The 15,748-nt window shown below is 45.3% G+C and overlaps 1 protein-coding gene across 1 annotated transcript in view; it reads left to right on the forward strand.

Moving 5' to 3' along the window:
* Nucleotides 1-15,748, forward strand: part of nek11 (NIMA-related kinase 11) — a 146,701-nt gene that overhangs the window by 91,554 nt on the left and 39,399 nt on the right. The window contains exon 16 of the mRNA XM_031803379.1: nt 14-268. Within this exon, the coding sequence (XP_031659239.1) occupies nt 14-268 (255 nt within the window). The remainder of the gene's footprint in view (nt 1-13; nt 269-15,748) is intronic.

Below are 15,748 nucleotides of genomic sequence, written 5' to 3' on the forward strand. Positions count from 1 at the left end.
GTCTCTGTCCCAGGTCAGTGTCCCGTCGGCTGGGTCTAACCGTCTTCCAGAGGGTGTATAACTACCTGAAGGGAGCCAGGGAGAGGCAGGAGGATGAGGGGAGCATCAGACAGGCCCTCAGCAGCCTGGTGGAGAGGCCCAGTGATGGCTTTGAAGTGGACCAACTACTGTACTACGAGGAGCAGCTCCAGGGAGCCAGAGAGGGAGCCAGAGAGGGAGCCAGAGAGGGAGACAGAGAGGGAGCCAGAGAGGGAGCCAGAGAGGGAGCCAGAGAGGGAGACAGAGAGGGAGCCAGAGAGGGAGACAGAGAGGGAGCCAGAGAGGGAGACAGAGAGGGAGACAGAGAGGGAGCCAGAGAGGGAGACAGAGAGGGAGACAGAGAGGGAGACAGAGAGGGAGCCAGAGAGGGAGACAGAGAGGGAGACAGAGAGGGAGCCAGAGAGGGAGACAGAGAGGGAGACAGAGAGGGAGCCAGAGAGGGAGCCAGAGAGGGAGCCAGAGAGGGAGACAGAGACGGAGACAGAGAGGGAGCCAGAGAGGGAGACAGAGAGGGAGACAGAGAGGGAGACAGAGAGGGAGCCCGGTGAAAAACATGTCTGACACTGACTAACCTGCGATCATGTTGCCTATCCAAGCATTTCAGAAAGAGTACATCTTGTTGCTCTCCAGGACCAGGGTTGGTGACCTAGTAGATCAGCAGAGATGACAGACATTTACTTCATGATAGACCAGGGTTGGTGACCTAGTAGATCAACAGAGATGACAGACATTTACTTCATGATAGACCAGGGTTGGTGACCTAGTAGATCAACAGAGATGACAGACATTTACTTCATGATAGACCAGGGTTGGTGACCTAGTAGATCAACAGAGATGACAGACATTTACTTCATGATAGGCCAGGGTTGGTGACCTAGTAGATCAACAAAGATGACAGACATTTACTTCATGATAGACCAGGGTTAGTGACCTAGTAGATCAACAGAGATGACAGACATTTACTTCATGATAGACCAGGGTTGGTGACCTAGTAGATCAACAAAGATGACAGACATTTACTTCATGATAGACCAGGGTTGGTGACCTAGTAGATCAACAGAGATGACAGACATTTACTTCATGATAGACCAGGGTTGGTGACCTAGTAGATCAACAGAGATGACAGACATTTACTTCATGATAGACCAGGGTTGGTGACCTAGTAGATCAACAGAGATGACAGACATTTACTTCATGATAGACCAGGGTTGGTGACCTAGTAGATCAACAGAGATGACAGACATTTACTTCATGATAGACCAGGGTTGGTGACCTAGTAGATCAACAGAGATGACAGATATTTACTTCATGATAGACCAGGGTTCGTGACCTAGTAGATCAACAGAGATGACAGACATTTACTTCATGATAGACCAGGGTTGGTGACCTAGTAGATCAACAGAGATGACAGACATTTACTTCATGATAGACCAGGGTTGGTGACCTAGTAGATCAACAGAGATGACAGACATTTACTTCATGATAGACCAGGGTTGGTGACCTAGTAGATCAACAGAGATGACCGACATTACTTCATGATAGACCAGGGTTGGTGACCTAGTAGATCAACAGAGATGACCGACATTACTTCATGATAGACCAGGGTTGGTGACCTAGTAGATCAACAGAGATGACAGACATTTACTTCATGATAGGCCAGGGTTGGTGACCTAGTAGATCAACAGAGATGACAGACATTTACTTCATGATAGGCCAGGGTTGGTGACCTAGTAGATCAACAGAGATGACAGACATTTACTTCATGATAGACCAGGGTTGGTGACCTAGTAGATCAACAGAGATGACCGACATTACTTCATGATAGACCAGGGTTGGTGACCTAGTAGATCAACAGAGATGACAGACATTTACTTCATGATAGGCCAGGGTTGGTGACCTAGTAGATCAACAGAGATGACAGACATTTACTTCATGATAGACCAGGGTTGGTGACCTAGTAGATCAACAGAGATGACCGACATTACTTCATGATAGACCAGGGTTGGTGACCTAGTAGATCAACAGAGATGACAGACATTACTTCATGATAGGCCAGGGTTGGTGACCTAGTAGATCAACAGAGATGACAGACATTTACTTCATGATAGACCAGGGTTGGTGACCTAGTAGATCAACAGAGATGACAGACATTTACTTCATGATAGACCAGGGTTGGTGACCTAGTAGATCAACAGAGATGACAGACATTTACTTCATGATAGACCAGGGTTGGTGACCTAGTAGATCAACAGAGATGACCGACATTACTTCATGATAGACCAGGGTTGGTGACCTAGTAGATCAACAGAGATGACAGACATTTACTTCATGATAGGCCAGGGTTGGTGACCTAGTAGATCAACAGAGATGACAGACATTTACTTCATGATAGACCAGGGTTGGTGACCTAGTAGATCAACAGAGATGACCGACATTACTTCATGATAGACCAGGGTTGGTGACCTAGTAGATCAACAGAGATGACAGACATTACTTCATGATAGGCCAGGGTTGGTGACCTAGTAGATCAACAGAGATGACAGACATTTACTTCATGATAGACCAGGGTTGGTGACCTAGTAGATCAACAGAGATGACAGACATTTACTTCATGATAGACCAGGGTTGGTGACCTAGTAGATCAACAGAGATGACAGACATTTACTTCATGATAGACCAGGGTTGGTGACCTAGTAGATCAACAGAGATGACCGACATTACTTCATGATAGACCAGGGTTGGTGACCTAGTAGATCAACAGAGATGACAGACATTTACTTCATGATAGGCCAGGGTTGGTGACCTAGTAGATCAACAGAGATGACAGACATTTACTTCATGATAGACCAGGGTTGGTGACCTAGTAGATCAACAGAGATGACCGACATTACTTCATGATAGACCAGGGTTGGTGACCTAGTAGATCAACAGAGATGACAGACATTACTTCATGATAGGCCAGGGTTGGTGACCTAGTAGATCAACAGAGATGACAGACATTTACTTCATGATAGACCAGGGTTGGTGACCTAGTAGATCAACAGAGATGACAGACATTTACTTCATGATAGACCAGGGTTGGTGACCTAGTAGATCAACAGAGATGACAGACATTTACTTCATGATAGGCCAGGGTTGGTGACCTAGTAGATCAACAGAGATGACAGACATTTACTTCATGATAGGCCAGGGTTGGTGACCTAGTAGATCAACAGAGATGACAGACATTTACTTCATGATAGACCAGGGTTGGTGACCTAGTAGATCAACAGAGATGACATACATTTACTTCATGATAGACCAGGGTTGGTGACCTAGTAGATCAACAGAGATGACAGACATTTACTTCATGATAGACCAGGGTTGGTGACCTAGTAGATCAACAGAGATGACAGACATTTACTTCATGATAGACCAGGGTTGGTGACCTAGTAGATCAACAGAGATGACAGACATTTACTTCATGATAGACCAGGGTTGGTGACCTAGTAGATCAACAGAGATGACAGACATTTACTTCATGATAGACCAGGGTTGGTGACCTAGTAGATCAACAGAGATGACAGACATTTACTTCATGATAGTTATTTTCTTTTTGTTCTTCCTGTCATTTCCATCTAGAAGAACAAGCAATTCAATTAAATCAATATTAAATATTAGTGCATAGATTTTGGGCTAGTTTCTATCAGAATAACATAGTGGTTGTTTTTGCGGTGTTAAAGGGGGAACTGCGTTAGAGCTGTCAAAAATCCACAAGCGGCTCATTTCGTTAGCTTGATATGACAATTTATTGCAACAAAAGCACCTGACTTTATAAACCGACAAATCCCATGCAGCAACGTTATAAGGTCATGCAGCAACGTTCAAACATTCAAATGAGTGATGTTCAGTTGTGTACACCTCGAATGGACAGATAGGCTATTATATAACCCCATCCAAATGAACATGAAAACTATCAGGTATGAAGGTAAGACTCAGGCAATAGACAGGTCAAGGTAGGCAGGGGTCAGTAAACCAGAGGTGGGGCAACGGGAAGGCAGGTAGGCTCAGGGTCAGGGTAGGCAGGGATCAGTAAACCAGAGGTGGGGCAACGGGACGGCAGGTAGGCTCAGGGTCAGGGTAGGCAGGGATCAGTAAACCAGAGGTGGGGCAACGGGACGGCAGGTAGGCTCAGGGTCAGGGTAGGCAGGGATCAGTAAACCAGAGGTGGGGCAACGGGACGGCAGGTAGGCTCAGGGTCAGGGTAGGCAGGGGTCAGTAAACCAGAGGTGGGGCAACGGGACGGCAGGCAGGCTCAGGGTCAGGTTAGGCAGGGGTCAGTAAACCAGAGGTGGGGCAACGGGATGGCAGGTAGGCTCAGGGTCAGGGTAGGCAGGGGTCAGTAAACCAGAGGTGGGGCAACGGGACGGCAGGTAGGCTCAGGGTCAGGGTAGGCAGGTGTCAGTAAACCAGAGGTGGGGCAACGGGACGGCAGGTAGGCTCAGGGTCAGGGTAGGCAGGGGTCAGTAAACCAGAGGTGGGGCAACGGTACGGGACGGCAGGCAGGCTCAGGGTCAAGGCAGGCAGGGGTCAGTAAACCAGAGGTGGGGCAACTGTACTGGACGGCAGGCAGGCTCAGGGTCAAGGCAGGCAGGTGTCAGTAAACCAGAGGTGGGGCAACGGGACGGCAGGTAGGCTCAGGGTCAAGGCAGGCAGGGGTCAGTAAACAAGAGGTGGGGCAACGGTACGGGACGGCAGGCAGGCTCAGGGTCAGGGTAGGCAGGGGTCAGTAAACCAGAGGTGGGGCAACTGTACTGGACGGCAGGCAGGCTCAGTGTCAGGCAGAGTGGTCAGGCAGGTGGGCTCAGACTCAGGACAGGCAAGGGTCAAAACCAGGAGGGTGAGAAAAAGAGAGACTGGGTGTCATGTTCTGACCATAGTTCTTTTGTGTTTTTCTTGTTTTAGTGTTGGTCAGGACGTGAGCTGGGTGGACATTCTATGTTGTGTGTCTGGTTTGTCTATTTCTATGTTTAGCCTGATATGGTTCTCAATCAGAGGCAGGTGTTAGTCATTGTCTCTGATTGGGAACCATATTTAGGTAACCTGTTTTGTGTTGGGATTTGTGGGTGGTTGTTTCTTGTCTTTGTGTCTATGCACCAGATAAGACTGTTTTCGGTTTTCACATTTAGTGTTTTGTAGTTAGTTCATGTTAAGTGTCTCTTATTAAAGAACATGAACTCCAACCACGCTGCGTTTTGGTCCGCCTCTCCTTCCCAGGAAGAAAGCCGTTACACTGGGAAAGGCAGGAGTTGAGAATAAAAACGCTGGTTGACTTCACAAACAAGATGAACTGGCAACAGGCAAACAGAGAACACATGTATAAATACATGGGGGATAATGGGAAAGACACCTGGAGGGGGTTGGAGACAATTACAAAGACAGGTGAAACAGATCAGGGTGTGACAGGGTGGTTTGTTACACACAAGAGCAACCGCTCACCCATTGGTCAGCTCATACAGCATTTACACCTCCAACACCGCATAAACATCTGCTATGCAGGTGTTTGCCAACGCAGGTTAACACTCAATCTGATTCAATCGAGGCCTTACTTTCATCAGCAGTGCTCAGTAGTTCGATATTAGCTTTATTAATGTAATGGTAAGGAGTGTTTTGGTTGAATGCATTCAGTTGTGCAACTGACTAGGTTTCCGATTTCCCTTTCCCTATTTGATCTATCAGATGAATACGTTCTCTGTGTGTGTGTGTGTGTGTGTGTGTGTGTGCTCATGTGTATATTCCAACCTTTCATCTCCACACTGTGTGGATTTGTTTTTTTTCTCTTTCATGTGAACCAGGAAACTCTCAGGAGTTCCCATAGTAACACCATATTAGTCTTGATCATCAAGCTGATGTTTTCGTTGTGTGGTTTCTTCAAATAGGCTCCAAGATATGGAGACCAAAAATATCTTAACAATTTGCATAAATATGGAAATTATTTATGTTACCTGTCTGTATGTTCATAAAGCATACATGACACATCATAAACATGACATAACTATGAATTATGCTTCGTAGCTCTGTAATTCTCCAGAAATGGGATTACTGTAACTCTGTTTGATGACAACCAGGGAGAGAGTTCTTGTTCTTTCTCATCTCATATAATCCCCATTTCAGACACATATAGAATAATGGCTTCAATAAGAGGTGGTATTGATTAATCTGGGTGTGCATAGCTACTCTTGCCCCTGGGCTGAAGACAGGCCTGATTTCTGTACGGGCCTCTCCTCTCCAACATCAATAGTAATACTATTAGCATAATCTCTTATCTCTCCAAGGAACTGCACAGAATGTATGAATATTGGCCATTAAAAGTAAATGACTTCTGAAGACAGTCATTGCCTGGTGCTCTGACATCCTTTTAGATGTCTCTGTACTACAGACAGCCTTTAGCTTGACAATAAAGCATTTATGAAAATCTGGAGTTTGAGCACCAGCCTTTGATGTGAACTTTTAAGGACATGAAATATACAAGAAGTCATCAAGTCAAAGTGTAGCTACTAGACGCTGTAGGAAAAACACAGATACAGTGAAAAGAGAGAAGCTTCTGCCCGTCTGCCAGTATGGATTCTCTGTTACCTCTGTTGTTATCTCTGTTGTACAGTCAACTCCTGGCTCGGATCTGAGGAAGGCCCGGCACGACGGGGGGAGATGGGAGATCAAACTCCTGTTATCTCTGTTGTACAGTCAACTCCTGGCTCGGATCTGAGGAAGGTCCGGCACGACGGGGGGAGATGGGAGATCAAACTCCTGTTATCTCTGTTGTACAGTAAACTTCTGGCTCGGATCTGAGGAAGGTCCGGCACGACGGGGGGAGATGGGAGATCAAACTCCTGTTATCTCTGTTGTACAGTCAACTCCTGACTCGGATCTGAGGAAGGCCCGGCACGACGGGGGGAGATGGGAGATCAAACTCCTGTTATCTCTGTTGTACAGTCAACTCCTGACTCGGATCTGAGGAAGGCCCGGCACGACGGGGGGAGATGGGAGATCAAACTCCAGATATGCTTCTCAGCTTCAATGTTCACAACAAACCAGATAACATGACATCAAATGTGTTTGTTGTAAGTTGAACAGTTAAACTGAAGAGCGATGGTGAACGACCAACAAACATTTCACCAACATCTCAACAGATTCTCAGATTCTCACATCTTACCATGATTGAACAATATTTCAGACTCATAATTAAGAAAACGCAATATACGATTTGATTGGTTCTTACAGCTTGTTTCATTTTTGACACAAGATGTTTTATCCGAGGTGGAACATCAACAGGGAAAAAGTAATCAACACACATAGGGGAAGAGCAGGATGTAATACTGATTGGAGGTATCTTGGGGGATTTAGGATTGTGATTTGGTGAAGAGAGAGATGGAATGCTGATTGGAGGTATCTTGGGGGATTTAGGATTGTGATTTGATGAAGAGAGAGATGGAATGCTGATTGGAGGTATCTTGGGGGATTTAGGATTGTGATTTGGTGAAGAGAGAGATGGAATGCTGATTGGAGGTATCTTGGGGGATTTAGGATGGTGATTTGGTGAAGAGAGAGATGGAATGCTGATTGGAGGTATCTTGGGGGATTTAGGATGGTGATTTGGTGAAGAGAGAGATGGAATGCTGATTGGAGGTATCTTGGGGGATTTAGGATGGTGATTTGGTGAAGAGAGAGATGGAATGCTGATTGGAGGTATCTTGGGGGATTTAGGATTGTGATTTGGTGAAGAGAGAGATGGAATGCTGATTGGAGTTATCTTGGGGGATTTAGGATGGTGATTTGATGAAGAGAGACATGGAATGCTGATTGGAGGTATCTTGGGGGATTTAGGATGGTGATTTGGTGAAGAGAGAGATGGAATGCTGATTGGAGGTATCTTGGGGGATTTAGGATGGTGATTTGGTGAAGAGAGAGATGGAATGCTGATTGGAGGTATCTTGGGGGATTTAGGATGGTGATTTGGTGAAGAGAGAGATGGAATGCTGATTGGAGGTATCTTGGGGGAATTTGGATGGTGATTTGGTGAAGAGAGAGATGGAATGCTGATTGGAGGTATCTTGGGGGAATTTGGATGGTGATTTTGTGAAGAGAGAGATGGAATGCTGATTGGAGTTATCTTGGGGGAATTTGGATGGTGATTTGGTGAAGAGAGAGATGGAATGCTGATTGGAGGTATCTTGGGGGAATTTGGATGGTGATTTGATGAAGAGAGAGATGGAATGCTGATTGGAGGTATCTTGGGGGAATTTGGATGGTGATTTGGTGAAGAGAGAGATGGAATGCTGATTGGAGGTATCTTGGGGGAATTTGGATGGTGATTTGGTGAAGAGAGAGATGGAATGCTGATTGGAGGTATCTTGGGGGAATTTGGATGGTGATTTGGTGAAGAGAGAGATGGAATGCTGATTGGAGGTATCTTGGGGGAATTTGGATGGTGATTTGGTGAAGAGAGAGATGGAATGCTGATTGGAGGTATCTTGGGGGATTTGGGATCGTGATTGGGGGAATAGCGAGATGTATTGCTGATTGGCAGTATCTTGGGGGATTTGGGATCGTGATTGGGTGAATCATTCACACCAGAGGTAGCTGTAGCTATAGGATGAACATGGTGGACGATCCCTATAAGACCAATATCACAACCTTATTGTTGCTGTGCCTTGATAGAACCTTTAGGGACAGATAGGTGGAGACCAACATCACAGCCTTATTGCTGCTGTGCCTTGATGGAACCTTTAGGGACAGATAGGTGGAGACCAACACCACAACCTTATTGCTGCTGTGCCTTGATGGAACCTTTAGGGACAGATAGGTGGAGACCAACATCACAACCTTATTGCTGCTGTGCCTTGATGGAACCTTTAGGGACAGATAGGTGGAGACCAACATCACAACCTTATTGCTGCTGTGCCTTGATGGAACCTTTAGGGACAGATAGGTAGAGACCAACATCACAACCTTATTGCTGCTGTGCCTTGATGGAACCTTTAGGGACAGATAGGTGGAGACCAACATCACAACCTTATTGCTGCTGTGCCTTGATGGAACCTTTCTATCCCTCTGTCTGTCTGCACCTCTATTTCAGCAGGTAGTCTATAACACTGACCTAGTGGTCTCTATCCCTCTGTCTGTCTGCATCTCTATTTCAGCAGGTAGTCTATAACACTGACCCAGTGGTCTCTATCCCTCTGTCTGTCTGCATCTCTATTTCAGCAGGTAGTCTATAACACTGACCCAGTGGTCTCTATCCCTCTGTCTGTCTGCATCTCTATTTCAGCAGGTAGTCTATAACACTGACCCAGTGGTCTCTATCCCTCTGTCTGTCTGCATCTCTATTTCAGCAGGTAGTCTATAACACTGACCCAGTGGTCTCTATCCCTCTGTCTGTCTGCATCTCTATTTCAGCAGGTAGTCTATAACACTGACCCAGTGGTCTCTATCCCTCTGTCTGTCTGCATCTCTATTTCAGCAGGTAGTCTATAACACTGACCCAGTGGTCTCCATCCCTCTGTCTGTCTGCATCTCTATTTCAGCAGGTAGTCTATAACACTGAGGACCCAGTGGTCTCTATCCCTCTGTCTGTCTGCACCTCTATTTCAGCAGGTAGTCTATAACACTGACCCAGTGGTCTCTATCCCTCTGTCTGTCTGCATCTCTATTTCAGCAGGTAGTCTATAACACTGACCCAGTGGTCTCTATCCCTCTGTCTGTCTGCATCTCTATTTCAGCAGGTAGTCTATAACACTGACCCAGTGGTCTCTATCCCTCTGTCTGTCTGCATCTCTATTTCAGCAGGTAGTCTATAACACTGACCCAGTGGTCTCTATCCCTCTGTCTGTCTGCAACTCTATTTCAGCAGGTAGTCTATAACACTGACCCAGTGGTCTCTATCCCTCTGTCTGTCTGCATCTCTATTTCAGCAGGTAGTCTATAACACTGACCCAGTGGTCTCTATCCCTCTGTCTGTCTGCTTCTCTATTTCAGCAGGTAGTCTATAACACTGACCCAGTGGTCTCTATCCCTCTGTCTGTCTGCATCTCTATTTCAGCAGGTAGTCTATAACACTGACCCAGTGGTCTCTATCCCTCTGTCTGTCTGCACCTCTATTTCAGCAGGTAGTCTATAACACTGACTCAGTGGTCTCTGTCCCTCTGTCTGTCTGCATCTCTATTGCTCTTTGTATTCCATTTCTAAAATGGCTGCACCCCATTCGTTTGCTTGTCCGCAAAGTTCTTCAGAGTTTTTCTCTTGTGATGTCAGTCACTGATAGTCACTCAATTAGCCACGTCAGCTAACATTTGTTCGATGGGTAAGTTAGTCTAGCGGCCAGCTATCTAAACCTGATATCATAGTGGAATTACTGACTGGGTGCCCCCATTGATTTTGTTAGTCAGTCTCACTCAGACATCATATTACAAACTTCAAGCATTTCTCTCCACCCTATGGGAAAATGTGTAGAATTCAGGAAATTAGCTGTAAAACAGCTAATTTCCTTTCCACCCTGTCTCAAAATGAGTAGAATTGCCTGAATTTAGTCATAAAATTGCAAAAACCTATCTCCTCCCGTTCAAATTTGTAATGTGTGTGACAGCGATGAGCCGGTGCTGTGATTAAATCTATCCTTTTATTAGGATTGAGGCTTTGGAGCTGATATGAATGGCTTTAATATGAGATGTAAAGATGGCCCATATTACCACTAAAGGGGAGAGAGATTGAATTAAAACACATATGACCTAGCTATTTATCATTCACTTCCTCAATTACAATGACAGTTATAATAATATAGGCTGTGAGTGGATAGCGGATACGTCTCTATGAAACTTTAATCAACACTTTGCAACACTTAGAGATGCTCTTCATCCAGAAAGGTTCCTGTCATTCTGTTTCTTTTCAAAACATGTCTTCAATCCCATCACTTTGGACCAATGTTCAAAACTGGATGCTTGCTGCACAAGCTTTGGTGACTCTAATATAAAATTCATTGAAAACAGTAATGGAGAACCTCCATGTCCAATTCAACTGACTGGAATTGTCGAGGTGGCAGGCAGGGGAGGAGAAGGTAGGGGAGGAGAGGAACAGTGGGGTTATGTGAGGATGCCAGACCGCTGGATGATGGGAGGAATGTCGAGGTTCAGGGGGTAGACTCCCACAGCTCTCTGAACAGTGGATCCTGATTAGGCCTCCCCATGCAGTCGTCTGGGAGAAGTATGGCAGCTGAGTGTATGTGTTATAATGTGTTACTGTGTGTGTGTGTGTGTGTGTGTGTGTGTGTGTGTGTGTGCGTGCGTGTGTGTGTGTGCTATTCTGTGTGTGCTATTCTGTATGTGTGCTATTCTGTATGTGTGTGTGCTATTCTGTGTGTCTGTGTGTGTGTGTGTTATAATGTGATACTGTGTGTGTGTGTTATAATGTGATACTGAGTGTGTGTGTGTGTGTGTGTGTGTGTGTGTGTGTGTGTGTGTGTGTGTGTGTGTGTGTGTGTGTGTGTGTGTGTGTGTGTGTGTGTGTGTGTGTGCTATTCTGTGTGTGCTATTCTGTATGTGTGCTATTCTGTATGTGTGTGTGCTATTCTGTGTGTCTGTGTGTGTGTGTGTTATAATGTGATACTGTGTGTGTGTGTTATAATGTGATACTGAGTGTGTGTGTGTGTGTGTGTGTGTGTGTGTGTGTGTGTGTGTGTGTGTGTGTGTGTGTGGGTGTGTGTGTGTGTTACAGGATGCAAATTTCTGTTTGGAAAAGCTAGCCTTAGAATTCCGAACTGACTGTGTATATTGGTTCCAGACTTCCCTGAAAAGTTGCATAATGTGGGGGCTATTCGATGCTAATGCAGAATTCCACAGGATGCTTTTGTGCTGGTCAAGGGCAGTCAAGTCTGGGGTGAACCAAGGGCTATATTTGTTCTTAGTTCTAAATTTTTTGAATGGGGCAAGCTTATTTAAGATGGTGAGGAAAGAACTTTTAAAGAGCAACCAGGCATCCTCTACTGACGGGATGAGTTCAATATCCTTCCAGGATACCCGGGCCAGGTCGATTAGAAAGGCCTGCTCACTGAAGTGTTTTAGGGAGCCTTCGACAGTGATGAGGGGTGGTCGTTTGACCGCGGACCCATTACGGACGCAGGCAATTAGGCAGTGATTGCTGAGATCCTGGTTGAAGACAGCGGAGGTGTATTTAGAGGGCAAGTTGTTCAGGATGATATCTAAGAGGGTGCCCATGGTTACAGATTTAGGGTTGTACCTGATAGGTTCCTTGATAATTTGTGTGAGATTGAGGGCATCTATCTGAGATTGTAGGACGGACGGGATGTTAAGCATATCCCAGTTTAGGTCACCTAACAGTACGAACTCTGATGATAGATGGGGGCAATCAATTCACATATGGTGTCCAGAGCACTGCTGGGGGCTGACGGGGGAAATAACAAGCAGCAACGGTGAGAGACTTGTTTCTGGAAATGTGGATTTTTAAAAGTAGAAGCTCGAATTGTTTGGGCACAGACCTGGATAGTATGACAGAACACTGCAGGCTATCTCTGCAGTAGATTGCAACTCCACCCCCTTTGGCAGTTCTATCTTGTCGGAAAATAGTGTAGTTGGGGATGGAATTTTTTAACATTTTTTGTGGCCTCCCTAAGCCAGGATTCAGACATGGCTAGGACTTGTGGGTTGGCAGAGTGTGCTAAAGCAGTGAATAAAACAAACTTAAGGAGAAGGCCTCTAATGTTAACATGCATGAAACCAAGGCTTTTACAGTTACAGAAGTCAACAAATGAGAGCGCCTGGGGAATGGGAGTGGTGCTGGGGGCTGCAGGGCCTGGGATAACCCCTACATCACCAGAGGAACAGGGGAGGAGTAGGATAAGGGTAGAGCTAAAGGCTATACGAACTGGTCGTCTAGTGTGTTCGGGAACAGAGAGTAAAAGGAGCAGATTTCTGGACGTGGAAGAATAGATTTGTGTGTGTGTGTGTGCCTTCCTCTCTCACACACCATCTGTGTGGGTCTCTCTTACTTGTTCACCCTTTAACATTTTCCTCTCCTATTCCAGTTTAGATGAGTTTCATTCTTCACTCTGCCCATTTTCCATTCAGCAGGACGTATTCGTGAGTGCATTGAAATGAAATGGGGTGTAAAGAAGCCTATGAGTTTAATGAATGATGACCAGCCTCTGGCTTCCTATTGTTGATGCACACACAAACACAGTATTTCTCTCAATGTCTCACCTTATCCCCTATCACTTGTTCCTTCCTCTCTCTCTCTCTCTCTCTTCGTCTTCCTCTCTCTCTCTCGCTCTCTCTCTCTCTCTCTCTCTCTCTCTCTCTATCTCTACCTCTCTCTCTCTCTCTCTTTCTCTTCCCCTCTCTCTCTTCCTCTCTCTCTCTCTCTCTCTCTCTCTCTCTCTCTCTCTCTCTTCTCTACCTCTCTCTCTCTCTTCCTCTCTCTCACTCTCTGTCTGGATGCTATTAGTATGCTGTGCTATGCGGGCTGCTGTGTGCATGGCTGCAGGGAGATAAATTAATTGATATTTGGGTGGTGGGGAGAGGTAGCGACAGTTCCACTCCGACGGACACACTTATACACGTTGACCCACTTTTGAAGCTGAGTGCTCACTGTCAAACGGAGGCTGCAAATCAGGAAGCGCTCAAGAGAGCCCGGTCAATGTCACTTGAGGCCCAATTCAATCAAAGTGCTAACCAGGAGTTTCTGGAATAATGCAAAACAAAGCTTGCCATGGCATCAGGCTTATACATTTGAGTCTGTAAACATTGTTTTGTTACGAACATTAATCAAAAATGTATTCTGTAGTGGAGTAAAGCTGTTGTTTTGTATTTTCCTCAAAACCCAGGTGAGTGGTTTTGATTGATTAGGACCCCTTTAGTCAGTAAAATGGACTCAATCATTTATCAAAACACAATGAAACAATAGTGTCCTCTTTTATACGATTATTGTCCACATACAATAAATCATGGATTTCAAATACCTTGGTACCCATAGGAGGGAGATTTGTGAAAGACAGGGGAAATTGCTCCAGTGAATTGGGTATTTTCAGCAGAAAGAGGTCATCTCTAACCCAGGGGAGGGGGCACCAGCTGGCTGGAGACGTTGGACACCGAAGTAAAGGAACTGGTATTAATGTCTCTGTATTTCATCATCAGCCAATGAGGAGCTAAGTGTCCCCTCTAAGTGTCCCCTCTCCCTCTCTACCTGAACCCACACAGCACACAAAATAATACTAAAGTATTATGTTATAGCATCACCCTCAGTTAAATAAAGGTTCAATTAAAACAATTAGAATAATAACTCAAATAAAAAAGGTTAAGGTTCATTTTGAATGAACTGCAATGAATGTCAGGTTGTTGTGAGGTATAATTGTGTATTTTTACCCCGAGGTAACCTCGTAAAGAGGATTTCCCAGATGGATGGGGGCTATTTAAACGTTTGTGAGGCATAATTGTGTCTTTTTACCCCGAGGTAACCTCGTAAAGAGGATTTCCCAGATGGATGGGGGATATTTAAACGTTTGTGAGGTATAATTGTGTCTTTTTACCCCGAGGTAACCTCGTAAAGAGGATTTCCCAGATGGATGGGGGATATTTAAATGTTTGTGAGGTATAATTGTGTCTTTTTACCCCGAGGTAACCTCGTAAAGAGGATTTCCCAGATGGATGGGGGCTATTTAAATGTTTTGTTTGGTATAATTGTGTCTTTTTACCCCGAGGTAACCTCGTAAAGAGGATTTCCCAGATGGATGGGGGCTATTTAAACGTTTGTGAGGTATAATTGTGTCTTTTTACCCCGAGGTAACCTCGTAAAGAGGATTTCCCAGATGGATGGGGGCTATTTAAACGTTTGTGAGGTAAAATTGTGTCTTTTTACCCCGAGCTAGCCTCGTAAAGAGGATTTCCCAGATGGATGGGGGCTATTTAAATGTTTGTGAGGTATAATGTCTTTTTACCCCGAGGTAACCTCGTAAAGAGGATTTCCCAGATGGATGGAGGGTGTTATAATAAAACTCATGGTAGCAGATTATTCATCCTATATCCCACTATTATTATATTTGTCAAGAGGCTCTCATTTGCAAGATAAGTTTTGTAAGCAACACCAAAATAAGACCTACAGCTTGTACAACTTTGGGGCAATTTCAATATTAAGGCAGAAGAGTACCCTCATTTATGCCTTAAATCCTTAAATCTGATAAATGAGGGTTATTAGAAAGCTCTGTGGAGAGCGAGGGAAAGAGAGAGAGAGAGAGAGAGAGGGAAAGAGAGAGAGACGGAAAAAGAGAGAGAGAGAGAGAGAGGGAAAGAGAGAGAGAGAGAGAGAGAGAGGGAAAGAGAGAGAGAGAGGGAAAGAGAGAGAGAGAGAGGGAAAGAGAGAGAGAGAGAGGGAAAGAGAGAGAGAGAGGGAAAGAGAGAGAGAGAGAGGGAAAGAGAGAGAGAGAGAGGGAGAGAGAGAGAGAGAGAGAGAGAGGGAAAGAGAGAGAGAGAGGGAAAGAGAGAGAGAGAGAGAGAGAGAGAGAGAGAGGGAAAGAGAGAGAGGAGGGAGGGTGAGAGGACTGAAGAGTTTGTCCTCCCCAAATCAGATTTGCCCCAGGCTCTAAATATAGCACTGGCGATATCAGGACACCTCCCTAGAGGAACCAGCTTTCCTACCATACTGAGGGTATCCTAAATTATTAGAGTTT

The sequence above is a fragment of the Oncorhynchus kisutch genome, linkage group LG2, assembly GCF_002021735.2.
Source record: "Oncorhynchus kisutch isolate 150728-3 linkage group LG2, Okis_V2, whole genome shotgun sequence".
NCBI lineage: Eukaryota > Metazoa > Chordata > Actinopteri > Salmoniformes > Salmonidae > Oncorhynchus > Oncorhynchus kisutch.